The sequence below is a fragment of the Hippopotamus amphibius genome, chromosome 3, assembly GCF_030028045.1.
Source record: "Hippopotamus amphibius kiboko isolate mHipAmp2 chromosome 3, mHipAmp2.hap2, whole genome shotgun sequence".
NCBI lineage: Eukaryota > Metazoa > Chordata > Mammalia > Artiodactyla > Hippopotamidae > Hippopotamus > Hippopotamus amphibius.
The window spans coordinates 17,683,351-17,706,083 of NC_080188.1; the positions used below are offsets into that span (position 1 = coordinate 17,683,351).

General features: G+C 39.8%; 1 protein-coding gene across 1 annotated transcript in view; it reads left to right on the forward strand.

Annotated features, from left to right (window-relative positions):
• PGM2 (phosphoglucomutase 2) overlaps positions 1 to 18,403 on the forward strand; it is a 33,144-nt gene extending 14,741 nt beyond the window's left edge. The window contains exons 5-14 of the mRNA XM_057726583.1: positions 331 to 414; positions 535 to 728; positions 4,286 to 4,475; positions 5,213 to 5,310; positions 6,415 to 6,595; positions 6,686 to 6,779; positions 8,267 to 8,396; positions 9,171 to 9,360; positions 12,627 to 12,760; positions 17,104 to 18,403. Coding sequence (XP_057582566.1) covers positions 331 to 414; positions 535 to 728; positions 4,286 to 4,475; positions 5,213 to 5,310; positions 6,415 to 6,595; positions 6,686 to 6,779; positions 8,267 to 8,396; positions 9,171 to 9,360; positions 12,627 to 12,760; positions 17,104 to 17,206 — 1,398 coding nt within the window. The 3' untranslated portion in view covers positions 17,207 to 18,403. The remainder of the gene's footprint in view (positions 1 to 330; positions 415 to 534; positions 729 to 4,285; positions 4,476 to 5,212; positions 5,311 to 6,414; positions 6,596 to 6,685; positions 6,780 to 8,266; positions 8,397 to 9,170; positions 9,361 to 12,626; positions 12,761 to 17,103) is intronic.
• The last annotated feature ends 4,330 nt before the right edge of the window (positions 18,404 to 22,733 follow it).

Consider the following 22,733-nt stretch of genomic DNA (forward strand, 5'->3'; position numbering starts at 1 on the left):
CTGCTGTCCCAAGCAGAAGGGGTAAAAGCATGTGCAATGGAGAATCAGGCCACCATATTGTTTGGAGAGTTTTCTAGCTCTACCAAGAAGACAGAACGAGAAGACACCTAGGGAAATACTCACCTTTCTTATCTGAATTCTGAGCAGTGAGTTAGTTCTAAAGGTAATCTGAGTATACTGCTTGGATGTGGCACAAAGATATTGTATGACCCAGTGTGATGTTTATATACTATGTTTATTAAAAGGGAACACGGTACAACGTGTGATAGACCTTTTAAGTATATCTGATTTTTTGGTTTAAAACTGTTCTCCTTTCCTACTTTATCACAGCCCTACACAGTATCACATTTGAAACTTTGTGCTGGAATCATGATAACCGCCTCTCACAATCCAAAGCAGGATAATGGTTATAAGGTATTTTTATTTTTCTCTCCACACGTATGTCCTTCTATATGAATCCTGTGCCTTTACGGTTTGGGAGCATAGTGAATGGACGAACTCTAAACCATCTGGATATGTTCCTGCGTTCTCCAGGTCTATTGGGATAACGGGGCTCAGATCATCCCTCCTCATGATAAAGGGATTTCCCAGGCTATTGAAGAAAATCTAGAGCCATGGCCTCAAGCTTGGGACGATTCCGTGATCAGTGGCAGTCCACTGCTTCATGACCCAAGTGCTTCCATCAATAAGGACTACTTTGAAGACCTTCAGAAATACTGTTTTCACAGGTAAATGGATTCAGCCAAATTCTGTTTTCATTAAATTTTCCTCCTCAATTGGTACATGTACTGTAGCTGCATCTGACTTTAGAGGCTGTAGTTGCGGGGTTGGCAACTTTTCTTAAAAAGACAGTGAATATTTTTGGCTTTGTGAGCCACCGTGTGGCAACTACCCAACTCTGCTGTTGTAGGAAAGCAGCCATAGACCACACGGAAATGAACGAGCGCAAACATAGCTGTGTTCAAAAAAATTGTTATTTACAAAAGCGGGTGGCTGGCGCGTAGGCCGTGGTTTGCTGACCTCCGTCGTAGGTTCATATACATATATGTGTATATGTGTGTGTGTGTGTGTACACATGTGTATGTACATATTTATGTATGTAAAGAAAACTTGTTGAAAGTTGTCAAATAGGAAACACTGAGTTTTTTTAATCTTTTCAAAAATTTTCTGTGCATATGCAAACATACATACATGTAATATATTTCAAAACCATAAATAAGAATATAGGGTATGTGTAGCTGGTTCTCTGCCTTTCTCCCCCTGGTTCCGTTGTCGTGGGTACCTTTCTGTATTAGCCCCTGTTAGTCCTGACTCTTGTTTTAATGGCTGCTGTATCCGTCTGTTTAACCCCATGATACAGACGTGATGCTCACAGGTGGTAAGAAGAGAGGACCTGAGTAAAGGGTTGCCTGCCCTAGCATGCTGCGGGTCCCACCGCCCCTGACTGTCCCCCTAGCAAGAAACCACTGATGGGAAAGCAGCAGAATTTCTGGGTTCTCTCTGATACTGCATTTGTTGGGATGCCTGGGAGTGGCGGCTCCCGTGTGGAATGTGGGACCCCTGTACCACCTGAAGGGAGCCGCCTTGCCAGATCATCTGATTTTTTTTCTCCTAAGCAAACTAGAAACTTAGATTTTTGTATGTGAAATCTAATTTTTAAATGTTGGGGACCATTTTAAAATGGTCTGTCTTCCAGACAAAACACATCTGTGCACCTTCCCTCTGTCCCTCTGATCAGACTTCACAAAGACTAAGGGTTTCAGTGTTCTGTTACTCCAAATAGCACTGGATGGAGTCAGCAACTTTGAGTACAGTTCCTTGAGTGTGTGTGCGTGCGCGCACGCGCACGTGCCCACAAGTGTATTCATAAGATACATTGCAGGCATCAGAGTTACATATGCATTTACGAAGTTGATAATGGTTAACAAATTGCTCTCCAGAAATGTTGTACTAGCTGAGATTCCCACCAGCAGTGTATGATAATAGTATATGATCCATACATTCTTACCTACATTGAGTATTATCCAGCTTCTCCTCTTTCCCAATTTGCTACATGAAAGTAATACCTAACTTTATTTGCATTCTTTAATTATGAATATTTAAAAAAATTATTTAACCTATATTTTTCTATGTATTTCTTCATCTTTTGCATTTGTAAAACCTCTTTGCTTGTACAAAATACTAGCCCATTTATTTCAAATATTGTTTTCCCTTCTGTTGGTACCTTTGGACTTTTTCATTGAAACCTTTAATTTCTGACTTCTGGGTTTTGTGTCACTATAGATAGATTTCACTATACCAAGATTATTTTTTTAAAAAAGCACAACTGTTTTTGCTTTAAGACTTTCATGTTTACATTTTGCAATGTTTAAATCTTTCGTGTTGTTGGTGATTTTTAATTTTGTATGAAGCATAAAGTGGGAAAGCAGATTAGGTTCTTTCTAAAAAGTTTGCAATTGTACCAACATATTAAACTGAAGAATCTATTTTTCTTTGAGTAATTGGAAATATCACCTTTAATCAAACAGTTTCTAACATGCTTTGAGTGCTTATTACGTATCAGATAACTGCTACAGGCCCTTCACTTGTACTAATTAATTTAATCTCATTTAATCATCACAGTAATGCTGAGGGTAGGTTTTGGCATATTGCCATTTTATAGATGAGAATACTGTGACACAGAGAGGTTAAGAAAATAACCAGTAGTCACACAGCTAATAAGTGACAGAGCTCTAAGATTTAGCGTCTGTCTCTAAATCATGTTAACCACTAAGCCTTACTGCTGCTCATATATATTTCCCATTTCAAATTGGATCAACTTCTGGACTCTCTTCTGTTCCTTTAACCTGCCTTTATATATCTAGGACTAAACCATTCTCATTGTGATAGTTTTATAATTCACTTTAATATCTAAGAGATTTTTTCCAGATTTGTTCTCACTCATCTTGCATATTTATTTTTCTAGATGCATTTTATTTTCAAGGGTAAGTTTGTTTTGAACTACTATTGGCTTAAGGAAGACCTTGTTCATTTACTCATTGCCAGAAGAGGTGGATAATAACCTAAGAATCTAGCAGTCAGATCATTGGAATTTTAATTAACACCTCGTGTTTACTTTTCCATAACGTCTGCTGTTAATTTTTTTTTCTCTTTTTTCAGGTTTGTTAATAATTTATTCATCGCCAAATTGGTTATAAATCATGCGTCCTTGTCTAACACCTCCCATGGCTGTGGTGTTGCTGCCCTTTCCCCTACAGATTAAGGTTTTTGTCTCATAATAGGGATGCGGGAGGAACATCTGGGTGGGGTTTTGTGTCCCTCCCATGGTGGTGGATGTTCACTTCCCCCCAGCCCAGATCACAAGAGAGACTTTCTTTTTTTTTTTTTATCAAACACACACACACACACACACACAACTTTTATTTATTTATTTATTGGCTGCATTGGGTCTTTGTTGCTGCCTGCAGGCTTTCTCTAGTTGTGGCGAGTGGGGGCTACTCTTCATTGCGGTACTCGGGCTTCTCATTGCGGTGGCTTCTGTTATTGCAGAGTACGGGCTCTAGGCGCACGGTGGTTGCTTCAGTAGTTGTGGCATGTGGGCTCAGTAGTTGTGGCTCACGGGCTTAGTTGCTCTGCAGCATGTAGGATCTTCTGGACCAGGGATCGAACCCGTGTCCCCTGCATAGGCAGATTCTTAACCGCTGCGCCACCAGGGAGGTCCCAAGAGATGCTCTCTTAAGGACTCTCCCCAACCGTGGGGTCTGGAGAAGAATCTGCTATTAATTTTGATGTTCACTTTTATTCTACATCAAGTCCCTAGATCAGGGCACTTTGCCAAACAGAATTGTTACTCGACAAAGAAAATGTTTTATTTTATGTGCATCCACGTATGGGATGTTCCATCACGTTGTGTTAAAAGGGACATTTCGAAAATCATGTATGAAGCTAGTAAAGAGTATTTACTGGCACTGCCATGGGTGGGTACTGCCACTGGGCCAGCTGTGAAAGCTGTAGCATGAAATAAGATCCAAAAGTAATCAGATTGGTGAAAAATAACTGCAGAGTAAAATTTAAAACTTGAATGTGTTGGGGGACTGCGTATGTTTGGAATACAGTGAATGAGTTTTTTGTGTGTGTGGAATTAAATATTCAATTGTCTTATACATTCTTATTTCTTCGATATCTTACATTCTTAAGAATCTAGTTCCTTGATGTTTTGCAAACCTTCCAGTTTTGAGAGCCAGATATTTGTGTGTTTTATCATTTTCCATGTGTCTGATTCTAGGGCTGTGAACAGGGAGACCAAGGTGAAGTTTGTGCACACCTCCGTCCATGGCGTGGGTCACCACTTCGTGCAGTCGGCTTTCAAGGCTTTTGACTTTGTTCCTCCTGAGGCTGTTCTCGAGCAGAAGGATCCCGACCCTGAGTTCCCAACAGTGAAATACCCGAATCCCGAAGAGGGCAAAGGTGTCCTGGTAACCTGGTTTTGTTTTTTTGTTTGTTTATTTGTTTGTTTTTTAATTATAAAATTTACCTTGAATATAATTCAAAACTATTACTATTGAGTAAAATAAATATTTATGCATTTTCATTGCATTGAACATAAAAGTAATTTGATCATTGTAAATATTTATATTTATTAGTCATGCATTTCTTAAAGGAATTTTCCAATCAGATATCTTAGCATCAGGATGTGAGAGCTGAAACTGCTCTCAAATTTCAAATGATGTTTTACATTCAATTTAATTAATTTAATTTTAATTTAATTTACTTAATGCCAAAAAGAAACAGTAATAGAATGAAGATTTATCACATGATTTTTATTCCTCAATTGATATTCTTCTGATATGAAGAAGTACTATTTAAATTATGGTTCCTTTAGCCTTTTTAAAGGTTAGGGTAACAGCGATATTCAGAGAGTCAGTTTATTTTGGTTTGTCTGTTAGGTTGATCACAGGGCCAGGCCTGGAAATACCAGTCCAGTCACACACACTGTCACATGTGGGACGAATCCCATGGGCATGTGTGGGTCATGAGTTGATGCTTTCATTATTGGACCTCTGAGTTAAGAAGTAATATGTGACCAGCCAAGACCAGCTCCAGAAATAAAATTCAGCCTTGGTTTGGGGAAAGACCTCTTCTAGTTCCTAAAGACTGAAATGTGCTGAATTCTTGATTGGAGTGATCTTTTCTCTTCTTACTCTTTTTTCAGACTCTGTCTTTTGCTTTGGCTGACAAAACCTCGGCCAAAATCATTTTAGCAAACGACCCAGATGCTGATAGACTTGCTGTGGCAGAAAAGCAAGACAGGTACAATTAATTGTGATTACCTACATAGGGGAAATATAAAAGGTGACATCTTGGGCAGTAAAATGTTTCTGGAGAGACCAGACCTATTTGGAAATATTTCCCATTTATTTTGCAAATGACCATCTCACTGAACCTCAGTCAGATCTTCTAACATAGAGCAAGTACTGATCCCGGGCCACACGATGGTCAAGCGTAATGCAGAGGAAATCAGCCCCATATTGTGTTTGGAACTGAAATCACTATTTGTTACTGCCCCCGTTTTATCATTGCTTTTATGATAAATAATGACTCAGTGCCTAATGTGGGCAAAGTACTTTGTGTGTTGCTGGCTTTACAGTTCAGCATTTGACAAAAGGTTTGGTGAGGAACTGGACCTTCAAGGCAGTGTTGAATTCAGGTTGAGCAGACTAGAGAGGATACCTGAGGGGCGCTGACGATGCTTAAGGCAAGTGAGACTGCAGAGTTTGTTCAGAGCCGTGGTAGGTAAGGGTGGGGGAGTTGAAAGCAGTTTGGGGTGTCAAACAGCATATGTGATGTTTGGGAGATGGTGGGGTGCCACCAAAGGGTTAGGATTTTCAATTATGACAAAACAGATTCACTTCTATATCAGTTTTTAGAAACTTAAGCTAAGGTGCTACATGCTGAAATGTAAGGTGCCACCTCGACTGCAGACAGGAACATGAGTTGCAAGGCTGTTCTCTGGATCTTAAGGAATGCTAAGCAGTCTCTCTCTCAGGATCAGCAATGCTGAGCAGAAAGTTGAGATATGCAAACTATTACACGTGGGGGGCATCTTGCCAGCATATTTCTGTTATGTTTGAAACCAAAGCCTTTGCCAGAAACTGAGAGAAAAGCATTTCTGTGTCGTCTCTGATGTACTTATTTTATATACTCTTCAAAGATAGGGGGTTTGTCCAGGCGAACTGGCTGCTCAGATGTTTGTGGAGTGACAGTCACACTCCTGGCCTGTTACTTAAACAAGATTAACAAGAACGGTCCTGCAGAGGCTACTTTGAGCCTTGTTTGGCTTAATTGTTCTGTCTTTGTCACTTGCAATTAAGCAGTCTCTCTTAAGATCGCTGCTGCGGTTGTTTTTTCTTTCAGTGGTGAATGGAGAGTGTTTTCAGGCAATGAGTTGGGGGCCCTCTTGGGCTGGTGGCTCTTTACTTCTTGGAAAGAAAAGAACCAAGATCACAGCGCCCTCAAAGACACATACATGCTGTCCAGCACCGTCTCCTCCAAAATCCTGCAGGCCATTGCCTTAAAGGAGGGTTTTCACTTCGAGGTAAGGTGCTCGTGAGACTTGCTCTTTTCCCTTTCTTTTGCTCTGTGCAAGGTCTAAGGCATTTCTTTCTCTCTTGGATTATCCTTTTAGGAAACATTAACTGGCTTTAAGTGGATGGGAAACCGAGCCAAACAGCTAATCGACCAGGGGAAAAATGTCTTATTTGCATTTGAAGAAGCTATTGGTAAGAGCTGATCACGATGGTCGTGGGACCAGTTAGTTTTTAGAACACAAATGAATGGGGAAAGATTTGGGTTTGGATTTGGGTTCAAAAGATTGACAGTGAAACAGGAACACACAGTTCGTTTTGCTACTGTGATGCTCAGCAAATGCTGAACTGTCCTACCCCAAAGTTGGTGTCGCAGATATTTTTTTTGGCTGAAAAGAATGTCTCACAAATAACCAAACCATTCACGTGAAGAAGTGAATCCTTTGCCCAGGTAATTGTGAACAGAGATGTTCTGTACACGGCTATAGTAGCTTCACGATCCTCCTGTTTGGGGCGGTGTGGAGGTGTGATATTTCCTTACTATGCTGTTGATATCCAGGCCGAATAGAGTTCCCTCCCCCTCAGAGAGTGCCCTGCAGAGATCTGTCCAGAAGAAAGAAGAAGGCACGGTTGTGGGACTTTTATCATAGTGATTTTCACCTTCACCTGAAAGAACCAGCCAGGATGATGGAAAAACACTTGTCTTAAGTGATCACTATAAATGAGCAGAAAGGAGAGCTGCCAATGGAAACGTGAACTGCAGATGTTTGTGCTGGGGGTGTTTTAGCCCTTTGTTTAGGAAAAGTTATTATACATCATGCTTATTAGATAATATATACTCTTCTGGTTCATACATTCCCTGCAGCATAGACACAGGCTCATCATTGAACGAATTCATTAAATTTGTTTCACTCTTTTGCTGTCAGAACTGGCAATCTGGCCTTCCTGTAGCTTTTTATTAAAAAAAAAAAAGATTTTCTTACATTTGTTGATCAAATATTTATTGCATATCCATTGCATGCTGACTCTGAAAGAAATGCATGACACTGACCTTAGCCTACAGCAGTTTATATAGATCTGGTTAGTAACCACACAAAAGAGTGTAGGCTTGGTGTCGGGATGGATCATGTAACTCGTAAGAACTATGGAGATTCGAAAAAGACAGAATAAGCATTGACTAGAATAATTGCAAACAGTTCTGTGTGAGCTGGAGGGATTTCGGCCAGACCTGGAAAATGAGCACGATTTGTCTAGGAGGGAGGCTCTCCTTACAGGTTATTCAACAAATACTTCCTCTTCTTTTTCTTTTTTTTAATTAAACATAGTTGAATTACAATATTATATTAATTTCAGGTGTACAACGTAGTGATTCCATGTTTTTATAGATTATACTTCATTTGTAGTTATTATTATTAAAATATCGACTATACTCTGTGCATTGTACAATACATCTTTGTATCTTATTTATTTTATATGTAGTAGTTTTTACCTCAACAGATACTTCTTGAAGGCCCGCTATGTGCTAGGTACGGGGCTGGATTCTTAAATGTAACGGTGGTGAGTGAGAAGCATTTACATACTGGACAACCTCGTAGACAATAGTCAGGGTGCATACAGACATGTGCACGCACAGTGTGTAAAGGAACCCACTCAAGGTGTGTGTACAACATGTGTTTCTGCAGGATATATGTGCTGCCCTTTCGTTCTGGACAAAGATGGAGTCAGTGCCGCAGTCATAAGTGCAGAGCTGGCCAGCTTTCTAGCAACCAAGAATTTGTCTTTGTCTCAGCAGCTAAAAGCCATCTATGTTGAGTAAGTTGCTATTGACTCTATTTAATTGAAGTAATTTTTTTTATCGGTTTCAACTGTACAACACAGTGATTCAATGTATGTCTCCATTGTGAAATGATCCCAATTAGTACACTTAATGTGCATCCCCACGTAGTAATATTTTTTTAATGCTTTACTCTGTTCTTATGCTTGAGATACTAATATTCTTTCTGATGTTCTTTCTTTGGTTATGAGTTCTGTTTCTTATAAAAACTAAATAAGGGATCACCTTTTCCTTTTGATACTTAACTGCTTAGTAGTAATCACCATTCGTGATGACATTGATTCTTAAGAAATGAGAACGTTAGTTGCAGAAATGGCTAAGGGAAGAATATGATTTTTAAGTGTCCAGTGTCAAAAAAGACTAAATGTGTTCACGAAACATCTATTTAGTCTTCATAGAAATGATTCAACTCTGCCGTTGTAGTGCAGAAGCAGCCAGACACAATACATAAGGTAGTGGGTGTGGCGTGACTATGTTCCTGTAAAGAAACTTTTACTTACAAATACAGGCTGAGGGCCACACAGCAGTTCAGCGATCCCTGGGGTAGATTGTTGGGCCTCCTTTTTAATGTTGGACCTCTTTTTTAATGCTGAATTATTATTTTTAATGCTGAATTATTATTTTTAATGCTGATTCCTTTGAAATCAGTCGTGGTTATTTGTTTTAGAATATACTGGTTGATACATGTTCAGTGTACACTGTGCAGAATTATTTGTTCCTTATTTGGCATGTAATTGTGTTTGTATTGATAGGTATGGCTACCATATCACCAAAGCTTCATATTTTATCTGCCACGATCAGGGCACTGTTAAAAAATTATTTGAAAACCTTAGGAACTACGATGGGAAGAATGCTTATCCAAAAACTTGTGGCAAATTTGCAATTGCTCACGTTAGGGACCTTACAACTGGCTATGATGGTAGCCAACCTGATAAAAAAGCTGTAAGTAATGTTTTTTATCAATTAAGCTCTTCTCTGTTTACTTTTTGACTATGAATAGCTCAACTTATTTCATCATGTAATTAATTGAAGCTGATTTTAGGCATTTTTATAAATAAGCTATAAAAATATATGGATAGTTAAAAATCATGAGCTGAAACTAAAGGGGTGCTCCCTAGTCATCTAAGCCAATGCCGTCATTTAACACAGCAGGAAATCGATACACGTCATCCCTCGGCATCCGAGGATTCCACATCCGCAGATACCGAGGGTCGATCGTACTACACTATTTTACATAACGGACTTGAGCATCTGTGGATTTTTGTATCTGCGGGGGCTTCCGGAACCAATCCTCCACAGGGAGGAAGGGACGACTACTTAAAAGTGTAAGACCTACCTGCAGTCACACAGCTAATTGGTGATGCTGGGGACAGACTCTGGGTCTTCTGATTCTAAACCCAGCTTTTCCTCTCGTTCAGCAGTTGAACTTGAAAAAGCATCAGAATCACCTGGCGACCAGGTCAAAGCACTGAGTGCTACGGCCCACGCCTTGTTTGCCTTTCTAATAAGCTCCCTGCTGATGCTAACGCTGATGCTGCTGGTCCAGCTTTGAGAACCACTGCTTGCTTCCTCCTTAGCTTTACCCTGTTCTCTCTCTATATAAGAGTTGTCAGCTGTAAAGCATGAGTTTGCATGCTTCCTACCATGTGGATCCCCCCACAGGAGTCAAAAGAAGGCTCAAATATGGCAGAAGAGTATTGCCAACTGTAGCAGGGGGTCGGAGGAAGGAGAGTAAAAGTATCCTTATGAGATGCTGGACATTTACCTTGATATTCACCTTTTCATATTTTTAAATTTGCATCTGCACACAATATGTTTTTAAAGGCAAATAGTATTAAAAGAGTTCTGATGAAACATGGCAGTTCCAGCTCCTGCCATCTCATTGCCATGCGCCAAGACAGCCACCTTCCCTCTTAGGTGTTTCTCCTGGTATTCGCCACCTGATTTCTAAAGAATGTGCTCATGTGGTGATGCTTTGACTTCTCAGGGTTAGACTTTATTCATTTTCTATTATGGAGATAGGGATTTAGTTCTTACGCTTCCAGCATTCACGACTCTTCTCCCCTGTCCTCACAGTACATGTATACCACAGCTCTTGGTGACATCAGATTCCATGCTTGTGTTATTATGACTAGTAACGATGGCTTTTTTGCTTAGCCAAGTGGTGTACTATGATCAGTTTCCCCTTACTTTGTATAAAGAATTATTTTTCCTGTCATTAATAGCTGCTTTGTTCTTTCACTTGCATGGATTTCTTTGTAACCCTCAGCAGTTCTTCCCACGTCGTTCGAATACCTCCCAGTAGGATCTTCCACCGGGTCTGTTGGTTCCCTCTTGTGTCCAGTGGCCTCCCTCCTGGTCCCTTCCTCTGGGGCGGGCCTGCCACTCTCTGGGGTGAACGCCCAGCTGTCATCCTGGGGATGCCCTTCGCCACTCTCTGGGGGTGGATCCCTTGCTCCTGGACCCCACGATTTCCTCTTTTTATATTTGTCTTCCTAAATCACATCCTCTAGTAGCTTCCTAAGAAGAGGTGGATGGGAGGTAAAATTTTGGAGGCGTCGAGGTCTGAAAATGTCTTACTCTACCCTCACACTTTATTGACTCACAGTTTTGAAAGCATTGCTTGCTCCGTGTCTGTCAAGCCGTCGAGCATCCATCACTCGTTCACTCAGGAAATAGTTGGGACCTGCTGTGTGCTGCAGTCAGGGATGAGGACACCATGCTCATTCAGTCCTTTCCATGCAATTTGTTTTTTTCTTTATGGGAAGATATTAGGAACTTTCTGCTACTCTTGGGGTTCTGAGATTCCAGTGACATGCTTTTAGTGTGGGTTTCTTTTCACTCATTTTTCTGGACACTTGGTTCGTCTTTGTTGGTCTGTGGAGTCATTTCTTTCAGTTTTGAGAAATTCTCCTGATTTTTGTCAAAGAAGGATGCTGGATGGTTGTTTTTCAAGTAACCTCTTCCCTTGCCTTTTCTGTTCTCCCTTTCTTAGTAAGTCCTTCTTGACAAGTTCTTAGATGCTGACTCTCCTAGAGTGATGTTCTACTTTCCGTGTTTGTTTTTTCCCACTGTCCATCTATATCCTTCTTTCCTACTTTTGGGGAGATTATCTCAACATTAACTTTCACTGCGGCTTTGAACATTTCAGCTCCTTTTCTCTAATTTATTAAAAGTAACATTTTAGTCTTGCTTCATGTGTATTATATCTTATCTCTCTTAAGGATATTAATTATAGCTTTTTAAAAATATAGATCTTTCTTCCTCCGTATTGTCTTTATTTCCCTCAAGGTCTTCTGGGGCCGCCTCACCCTCACCCTAATCTCCTGCCTGAGGGTAATAAGCACTAGAAGTGATGGAGAGGTGCTTCGGACCTGGGAGGAGGGCACCGAGCATTCAGTGTGTGGACTCTTACGCTAAGTTTTCTCTATGCCCTGCCCTCCATAGTGCCTGGTGTCCTCAGCTTCTGAGCCCTTCTGGTTCAGTTGCCCCAGAGATGTAAACCATCTCCTGATGAGGTGGTTGGTTGACCTCGTGGGCAGAAGGCGGGGATTTGGGAGGATCTGATAGCTCCTTTGTCTCACCCCTGCCCTTTGCAGTACCTGGTGCCCCAGGTAGTAAGCTTTGCCAAGGCTCTGCAGAACACACTGACTTGGTTCTTGTCTGCCTGCTGCAGGGGCTCCGCGGTCATTGTCCTGAGTTCCAGCAGGTCACTTCTGCCCCTCCGTCTGGTTTCTGATTGCCACGATTAGTTGGCAACCCCCTAAACTGCTCCTGCCTCTTTGCCCTTGTATGTTTTTTTATTTTAATGCTTCAGTCATTTTAGTGGAGTTTGGAGAGCAATCAGCTGTGACTACATCTACCAGAGGCCCTTGAAAGTGAAATAAGCCTAACGTTTTGTGGGGTTTTGATAATGCAGTATTAATCGGCTTAAAGCAATTTCTTGTGAAATGATGTGTTTCCATTTTAGTAAAACTTTAGTAGCTTTAAGAGAGCTATGGAGGTAAAAGGTAGCATAGACAGTTAATTTTCACAAATTGCCTTATTTATTTCATTTATACAGAGTACATTTTCTGATTTCCTCAAGAATATTCTTCTTTTCTTCTTTGTTTTAAATTTAGTTTCTTGCTTATCCAGGGGAAAATGTTACTTAGGTAAGAACAGCTTATGTTGCTACTTAAATTTATAACGTGTAGATTAATTCCTAGGTTCTCCCTGCGAGTCAAAGCAGCCAGATGATCACCTTTACCTTTGCTAATGGAGGCGTGGCCACCATGCGAACCAGTGGAACAGAGCCCAAAATCAAGTATTATTCGGAACTGCGTGCCCCCCCTGGAAATAGGTATGCATGGATGGCGGCTGCTGGGATTTTTTTTTCCCCTCAACTTCCTAAATTCTATTCAGACGCTCAGTAAAATATTTCATCTCTCTAATATGTAGTGTAATTAGGAATGTTGTCTCAGAACCTGCAGCACTATTGTGATATTAACAGCCGCTTGACACATCTATGGACAAGAGTACTTACTTCCTACTTAGTTATTTCCTTCTATCCCAAATTTCCCTGTGGGAAAATTTCATTCCTAATTTCAGTAATAGTAGTAAAATTTTCCTTTTTGTAGTGCTTTTTATTTGAGCATGCCACCAATGACTTTTTCTCTTTTTCTCCATGTCTCTGATACAATAAATTAAAATCCATTACACATCCCATTCAACAATATCTTTGAGCAGCTATTTTGTGTAAGTCATGCTGGGTCTTGGGGCATTTAAAGAGACGCAGCAGAAAGAGTCCTTGCCACCAAAAAGTTGATGGTCTAGTAGCTTCAGTGTCATGTTTTGTGACCTTTGGTAAAAGGTTTGAGTTGGTCACTTTCCAACACCTGTGACGTTTTTGAACTTTATCAGCTGTGGTACATGTAGCTAGCACGTGTAAATGTCATATTACACACCTATTGAACAGTCACTTAGCTATCACTTCTCTATTCAGAATACAGTTCAAAATCAGGAAATTTTTTTTAAAGGTGAATTAAGTTAGTGCTGTCCAACAGAAATAAAATGTGAGCCATATAAGCAATTTGAAATTTTCTCCTACACACAATTTTAAATAGTAAAAAGAAACAGATAATGTATTTATTTAACTTAGTGTTTTAAATATTAACATTATAACATGTAATCATTATAAAAATGATTAATGAGATATTTAAATTCTTTTTTTCACGCTGTCTTCAAAATCCATACAGTATTTTATACTTAGCACGTATCTCAAATTCGAATGCTGTATTTTTTTGGAAATACCTAATCTGTATTTAGATTTCGTAAAATTTACAGTTGAAAAAGTAGATTTTGACACCCAAGTTGTTGCAGACATACTTGTTTTCCAATAACTGAATCAAGTGCCAGTTTTCAAATTTGTTTCAATTAATTAAACTTAAATGAAATTAAAAATTCATTTCCTCAAATTAAAAATTGGGTTGCACTAGCCCCATTTCAATTGCACTGTAGCCACGTGTGGCTAGTGGCTATTGTAGCAGACAACATAGGTCTAGGTAGTAATGACACGTATACTTCAAAGCTTTGTTCATAGGGTTTCTCTGGCTGGTGAATCAAATTTACATTCTGTGGAAATAAGAGCAGAGGAAATTTTCTGAGCATCTTAAATTGGCAAGCCAATAGCAGATTAAATGTAGCAGATTAGAGGGGCAGGGAAGATTTGTTACGGGTGGACTTTCCTTAGACATGAAGAAGTGAGGACTAATAGCAAAGCTAGAAATATTAAAACAAAACTATAAAACATGGATACAAGAACTCAGAATAGTCACCTGTCAGAGAGTTTATCATAAAGGAAACAGCAAGCCACACCCAAATCAGCCCTGAATTTTATTCTGAATAATTCTCATTTCTCACTTAGTGTTTTCATATTTCTATGTCTCATTCTTTTGAAAACAAATGGACATAAGTCCAATTTAAAGATCTATTTTCTCTCTCTATTTTTTTCCTTCTCATTATCCTGTGAAAATATAGGTAATATTTTAGAAAACTGTCTTTTATAATAACAATACAACTCACTGTTTAAGGATCTATGGTATTTACATTTTTCACATGGCTTATTGAGTGGACTTAAATTCAAATATTAGTTTCTAAATTACTGAAAATACTTTGAAAATTTGTCCTTTTGTTATAGTCATTGAAGTGTTGCTGCCATTTATTAAGTGGAACATTAGGCTCTAGGTCAGTCCGTAGATACGCTGTCAGGGCTCAAGCGAGGCATCAGCATACCTAACACACAACAGCAATAAAGCCATGGCTAAGGTTTCCTTATTGAGAACGTTAAATATTATTAATACATTTTATGTCATGAATTTCATTCATTGATTGAATTCTACAGCCCACTAACCCTTTAGAATAGAAAATCTTTTTCAAATGTAAGTCCTGCGTTTAAAAAGTACTGCTTTGTTGGGATTGATATCTTTAGTTGCTTTTTTGTTTGTTTGTTCTTTGGTTTTTGATGCGTTTTTTTGGGGTTTTTTTGGCCACGCCATGAGGCTTGTAGGATCTTAGTTCCCCGACCAGGGATCAAACCTGTGCCCTCAGCAGTGAAAGCACAGAGTCCTAATCACTGTACCACCAGGGAATTCCATTGATGTCCTTAGTTTTGTCCAACTTTTTATTCTGAAAAATTTCAAACCCATAGAAATGTAAAAATAATGTAGTGAATACTCACATACTCCTCACATAGACTAGAGGTTGGCAAACTTTTTCTGTAAAGAGCCAAACAGTAACTATTTTAGGGTTTGCAGTCCATACAGCCGTTGTTATAACCACTCAGCTCTGCTCTTGTAGCTGGAAAGCAGCCACAGACATAAAAGAATGGGTGTGACTATGTTCCAATAAAACTTTATTTACACAAATAGGCCACAAGCCGTAGTTTACCTACCCCAACCTAGTTTTAGCAATTGCTAACATTTTGCAGTATTTACTCTCACTCATCATACATATCAATATTATATATTTGGGTTGGTTTATTTTGTTTCTTCAGCTATTTGAAAATAAGTTGTAGGCTTCAATACTCATCTCCTAAGAACAAGGACACTCTCTTACTGTCTCAAGATTTAGGTAATAATTATGTCAAGCAAGGTTCTAACAGAGAAACAAAACCAGCAGGAGATATGTAGTAAATTCATTGATGAGCTTTAGTTTTATGTATATTGTTTTAAAAAAAAAACCAGTAATTAATAGTCAATGTACCTTCCTGAGAACTGTTATTTTCTTCAAAGCACATTTATGGAGAAGGGAAAAAAAAAGACTTGTGTAATTCATATATTACTTATGAAGCTTAATTACTTTATATGTTACCACTGGGGGTAAAAATAATTATAATGATAGCTACATTTATTGAGGTTTTTGGGCCAGATTCTGTGCTAATTGCTTTATATAATTTATCTCCATCTCTACAAGAACTCTCTTGAGAAGATAAAGTCTTTATCTCAATTTTACAAATGAGGAATCTGGGCCTTTGAAAGGTTAAGTCATTTGCCCAAGGGCACACAGCTAGTAAGTAGTAGAGCCAGAATTAATGGCTGTAATAAAATGGATTGTTTTAGTTGTACTGGTTAGCTATTACAGTGCAAAAATGATCTTAACTAATTACAAAGCTTGCCGTAATTGTTAAAATTAAGTTTGCATGTATTAAAGATGGTCAAGTATGAAGTATTAAAACTTTGAATTGAAGGATTTAAGTTTTTTTATTGAGTGCTTTGGTTTTAAGTACTTATAGTAACTCACATCATGCTAGTAGCCTGATACATAAGCCTGCCACATAAATTAGACACCTATCTAATTACAGGTCCGTTTTATCTGTTATCAGCATTCTAATTGTTGGCACATAAATGAGTGTTTTCCGCATGCTTGAAAACTTTATTTCCTTAAAGGGAAAGTTCCCAAGATTTTTGTTTATACTTCAGTTGTAACTCTCGTGTTCCCAAGGTAGGATAAAAAAGTTAGGCGGGGGTCTGAGTTCCTGGTGAGTGACCGTCAGGCCCACTAGGAGGCTCCCCATCTCTTCCATCCTGGGAAAGCCTTACACAGGAGGCTGTAGCCGAGCTCCCAATAGCCTGAAGAGGAACAGGATCAAGGACAGTCATATCCTTGGAGACCGAAGACTTGCCCGCGATGTCATTTGTAAAAGTTCAGCAGGATTTAATGACAGCTGGAGTCATGAAAGTTTTCTCTGCACTTATAGGTACAGGCGGAGCTTTTAGGAATGCTAGGCTACACACTGTGTTTCTTAAAAATTCATGTGAGATGTGCAGAGAGGTTTTGTTTATAGTAGAGATCTTGGGGAAAATAATGAATATGGTCACGTGCGTTTTTTGTCCATGTCACAAGATCCATTCCCATGCTTAAGTGACTGGAGTTCTGTTTTGTCTGATATAGCCCTCCACTTAAGGGTACATGTCAGTGTTACTTGATCAACGTGGGGAGTCTTTAAAATATGCTTTGGGGGGCTTCCTAGGTGGCGCAGTGGTTAAGAATCCGCCTGCCAATGCAGAGGTCACGGGTTCGATCCCAGCTCCAGGAAGGTCCCACATGCCGCGGAGCAACTACCCGTGTGCCAAAAAAAAAAAAAAAAATAAAATATGCTTTGGAGTAATCCAATGACCTGGAATTTTTTTCACCTTTATTTTGCAGTGATCCTGAGCAGCTGGAGAAAGAACTAAATGAACTAGTCAGTGCTATTGAAGAACATTTTTTCCAGCCACGAAAGTATAACCTGCAGCCAAAAGGAGAGTAAACTACCCCAGCCTTGGGCATAATTACATTTACCTACAATTAAGCCAAACTTGATTTCGTAAGCATTATTTTTGCGGGCCAAATAATTTAAACTATTGCTGCAAGTATTTATATTTTTTTAATAGACCTACCTTCCTCCTTGTTTTATGTTTGAACTTTAAGGATGATAAAGAAAGATGGCTAAGTCTAACAAACCAACATTCCTATTAAAAGGTTGAACCTGGACATCATCTGAATCTTAAAAATGAAGAGTTTAGAAATAACTAACCCTCAAAAATGTTATAACTATTACGCTTTCATTAGAATAAATACCAAATATGTTTCTTCTCTAAAATTCATTTCATGTGTTAAGTAAAACAGCCAGAAAGCCTATACATTACTAAATTCTGGGCTGTCACATGTAAAAGATAGCCACTTTTACATATATGTATATTTACATTTCTATCAGTCATTTATAAAGTAAAATAAATGAACAGATCGAATGTTGTGTTTAGGGAAAATACAATTCACAGGAATCTATAAAGTGGAGCAAATACACTTGAAAAAGATAAAGTTTTTTGACCTAAAACTTTAGTTCTAATGCACCGTTATACAGCATGTATGTGCTAGGACAAAACAGCTTAACCATCTTTGTTCAGTGTGTTAACATTCATTTTATCTCCTTAAATCTTGAATCAAACAATTGGTTATTTGAAACTTGCAAAGTAGATTATTGTAGTTTTTCGCTTTAACACAATTTAATGTAGTCTTGGTCCTAAAGCAGCAAGGACTATAAGCAGTCAAGGACTGACCATGATTTTTTTTTTTTTGCCTTGTTTCTCATGTGATCACAATCTAATATCAGACTTTTCCAGGTTCATTGTTTAATCTGTGCCTCCTCATAATTGATGGCCTTACAGCTTCCACAGTGACTCCCATTGAGTACCCATGACCGAGGACCAAACTGTTCTTTATATACTTTATATATTTTGTGTGATTTTTTATTTCTAAAGCAAATGATTGCCTGTTATTATTATTAACTTAAATGGTTATTAACAGTTTCAGAACATTGAAAAATCGCAGTTCTGTCGACAGTCATGTTTCTAATATAAAGGGAAGAATATTTGTATATCCTGGTGATACATAGTTTGTCCCCTACCAGAACTCTTAAATATACAATATTAAATATATTCTATCAGCTGCTTCATTGCAGAAGCTACATTTACTCATATTTTTGTTCGATAATGTTTTCTAGCCTTAAAGTATACTCTCGAAAAGAGAAGTTTTAGATTTGTGTCCTCTCTACATTTTTTTGAGCGCATAAATTATACCCCATCACAGAGTTTGTTTCTGGAAATGGGAAGGTACATTAAGATCCAGTCCTGTCTGATGGAGCTCAGGGTCTAATTGGAGGGCTGCTAAGTAACTACAATACTTAACGCATTCTAGAATTGAGTTAATTCTATAATTGAGTTCTTTGCTAAGTACTCAGAGTTGAGGAATGTGAGAGACAGATTCATTCTGCCCAGAGGAAGCTTCACCTTCAGGGGCAAGTAGCAGCTGAAGATGAAGGAGGAAGCCTTCCAGGCAGAGAGCACAGCATCCACAAAAGTGTGGAGGCACTGGCGTGTGTGTCGTCCAGGAGGGAGGTGGGGAGGTGGTGAAACGGAACCTTAGACGTAAACTTCAGGACCTGCCCCACTTCTCTCCCGTGACCAGGTGATGCAGTTGGACCTAAAGGAGATCCTCCATTAAGTATTCTTGACTTCTTCTTGTTATTATGGGATGCAGGGTAGCAATGTGGATGCATCAAGCTCACAGCATGAGGCCCCTGCGTTCTAGTCTTGGTCTGTGACCTTGGTCAGTTCACTTAGCCTCTCAACGTCTGCATTTTGTTATTTTTTAAGACTTTTGTTTTTTTAGGGCAGTTCTAGGGTCACAGCAAAATTGAGAAGAAGGTACAAAGATATCCCGTACCCACCCTGCCCCGCCACATGCACAGCCTCCCCCATTATCGACACCCCCCACCAGAGTGGGGCCTTTGTTATTGATGAACCTGAATTAACACACCATTCTCATCCAAACTGTGGAACCAAGAAGAAGATCAGTGAGTTGCCAGGGGTCAAGGGGGAAGGAAAGATGAATAGGCAGAGCACAGAGGATTTTTATGGCAGTAAAAACAATTTTCCAATGGTGCTGTAATAGCGAATACATGTCATTATACCTTTGTCCTCATCTGTAGAATGTACACCACCAGCAGTGACTACTAACGTAAACTATGGACTCTGGGCGACAATTTTGTCATTTTTAAAATAAAGAGATTTTGCTAAATAAAGAGGTCATTTCATGCTGCAGATCTTTAAATTATATAAAAATCCATGAAGGGCACCATCAGCAATAATAAACTGCTGGCAACTCTCTTTGGCAGAAGGCGTCACTAGCCCTCTCACAAGACCTGTCATCGGAGATGGAGGAAAAATACTTTGTACCAGAGACAGGCAGCCTTGTGTTCCTATCCTGCCTTACCTTGCAGCCTGAAGGGAGAGGTGCTGAAGTTGGGACCGAGGAAGGCAGGGCCACGTGACATGCAGATGCCAGGAAAGGTTCTGCAGGGGAGGAAGGCAGTGATGGGGACTGAGGGCTGTGTGGCAGCCCCCCTGCCTTCTCATAGCTAAACCTGCCTGGGGAAGACGGTCCGACTTGAGTGTAGAGGTGGCAGCCCATTTTCTCTTGGTGCCTAGAAAGAACAAATCGCAGATTAAGTCTGAGAGATTGACTTGCAGGAGGTAATGCAGGCCAACTGTTTCAGGGGGTTTTGTTTTGTTTTTTTTCTCTGTGGTAACTCTATGAGATAAACACATCTTTATTCTTCTTTCCTCTAAGAAACATTGGCAGTACCTCTTATTAATTTATGTCATCAATTTAACTCAATGATGCTATTAAGAGAAGGTATTATTTCCTGACGTTGGAAACATGGTTTTAAAAATGAATGCTTTAAGTGACAGAACAAATGGTATTGTCCTGCTTTGAAGGGATTTTGAAAGCATGGCATCTAATTCATATTTATAATTTCTACTTCCTAAAAGACTGCATCCTGAGCTATTTGTGCATTCGTTCATATGTTCACTGATTGAGTCATGCTTGGATTTTGCTGTGCGCCAGGCACTTTTCTGGATACTGATAATAAACAGGTGTTTGTGACCTCAAACTTAGTCTAGCAGAGGAAATCACACGTGCACCGATGATTGCCGCATTGCAATCGTGAAGTATTTGAACTATGGACAAACCCTTAGTTCTGTAATGTCCCCTTTTGGACTTGTCTTTTTCAAGAACATCAAGTTCAAGCTCCTGACATTTTTGTTCAAAACAGTTTGACTCTATTTGAATACCATTTCCTGCATCATCCCTCTGTCCTGTTCCTGCTACCAGCATACTTTGTGTAGAGTAGCTCCACTATTGACAGCAAGATGTCACACTCTTAGGCGGACGGGAAGCCAAGTGTAAGATAACGCCACTTTGATAGACTTCTCCGTGTAAACGCAGTGCAGTATCTACTCAGATTCACTGGAGGAGAAAGACAGCTGTCTGGAGAGATGGGGTCCTCTGATGTGAGTGCTGGGTGAGCAGGATGGAGAGCACTGTTGGGGAATCTGGTTTCTGTTGACCTGACTTCCTTGTGTAGGTCCCTGAAATTAAAATTTTCGAAACAGCTAGCAGCCACTTCCTGTTCATGTGCAGTGAAAGCCACTTTGGTGTTTGGCGCAAACCTGGTCCAGAATGGAGTTGGGCACCAGACCAAAGAGCCAGCTCCAGGTCAAATAAGCGTCTGATACCATTTCAAAATAGCATTGTGCAACTTCCAAAGGGAAGTTAGGGTTGCAGTTCACAGAGATGACGAGGCCTGATTGTGTCCTTAAAGTACATTGTTCAGAACTATTTCACCTTAACCATTTTTAAAAAACCTCTAGCTGGCAAGAGTGAAATATAGCTCCATATCTGATAAGTGTTCCTAAAACCAAAGTACAAAGGTGGAGGCTTGAGCTAACTATCTCCTTTGCTGGTTCAGCAGGCATCCTTATTTTTTCCTTCTGAGCCCTAAGTCGGTTCATTCCCCGAGGTGGAATCATCGATTCTCTGCCCTTTGAAAGTTCAAAGCTTTCAAATATGTTCAAGGCTATAATTGTCCTAAGTGTAGGACTACAGACTTCTCTCCCAAGTTCCAACCCTATGTTACCACCTGTCTCCACGGACTTACCTCCTCGGTTGTTCTCAAATGGCATTCAGTGTATGTAGCCCAGCCCCAAATCCATTTTCCCGCTTCAGTTAGTTCCCCAGCTGTCCTTCCTGCAATCTACTCTGTACACCACCACTTCAAAACCAGGCACTTCCCTGGTGGCGCAGTGGTTAAGAATCCACCTGCCAATGAAGGGAACACGGGTTCGATCCCTGGTCCAGGAAGATCCCACATGCCACAGAGCAACTAAGCCCATGTGCCACAACTGCTGAGCCCGCATGCTGCAACTCCTGAAGCCTAGAGCCTGTGCTCTGCAACCAGAGAAGCCACCACAATGAGAAACCCGCGCACTGCATCAAAGAGTAACCCCCACTTGCCACAACTAGAGAAAGCCCGTGTGCAGCATCGAAGACCCAACACAGCCAATAAATAAATAAATAACTTTATTAAGGAAAAAAAAAAACCTGCCCAGAACCTTCGGTGATTTTAATATTTGACTTGTACCTTTTCCTTTTTAAACGTACAGAGAATTTCAAATGTACGCAAAGAATCATACACTGGGCCTTTAAGTACCCTCCCCCAGGTCTAGCAAATCCTGCCTTCATGGCCAGTCACCTTACATCTAAATCTCTTTTACAGGACAGTTCTGAAGCAGATCCCAGTCCTGCCCGTTGTATCTATAAATATTTCAGTATGTATCTGTAAAAGATAAAGACATATTCACCACACACAGAACACCATACCACACTTGTTACGTTTAAAAATGTTTACCAGTCCTCATCAATTAGGCAGTGTGCACAGTCTCCTCCTTTGTCTCATGTGTTGTTTACTCTTTGCTTGAATCAGGGCTCAAATCGTATCCGCTCATTGCATCTGGTTGATAGTCTCTTAAAATCTCTTTTAATCTCTACATTCTTCATCTCTTTTTTTTTTTCTTTTTAAATGTATTCCCAACGAGCAAATCATTTGTCTTGTAGGGTTTCCCACACTTTGAATTTTGCGAATTGCCTCCTCGTGGTCTGTTTAAAATGTTTCTCTGTGCCTTACATGTCCTGTAAGGTGGTATGGAAGATGGAGATGTGTAATCTGATTCAGGTTTGATTTTTTTGGTGCTACGTGATAGGAGTGGGGGAGGGGTGGCACTCCCACCTTCTCTAGTTGTTTTCCAAGTGCCTGGACTAGTTATCACTGGTCAGTTTGCTCACCCCTGCTCAGCCCGTATAAGAAAAGGAGAATCAGGTAAGTGGCAGTGGGGTTCCGTTAAAAAGGATGAATGGATGTATCGAGTGTCACACAATTCTGCAATACTGCCAGA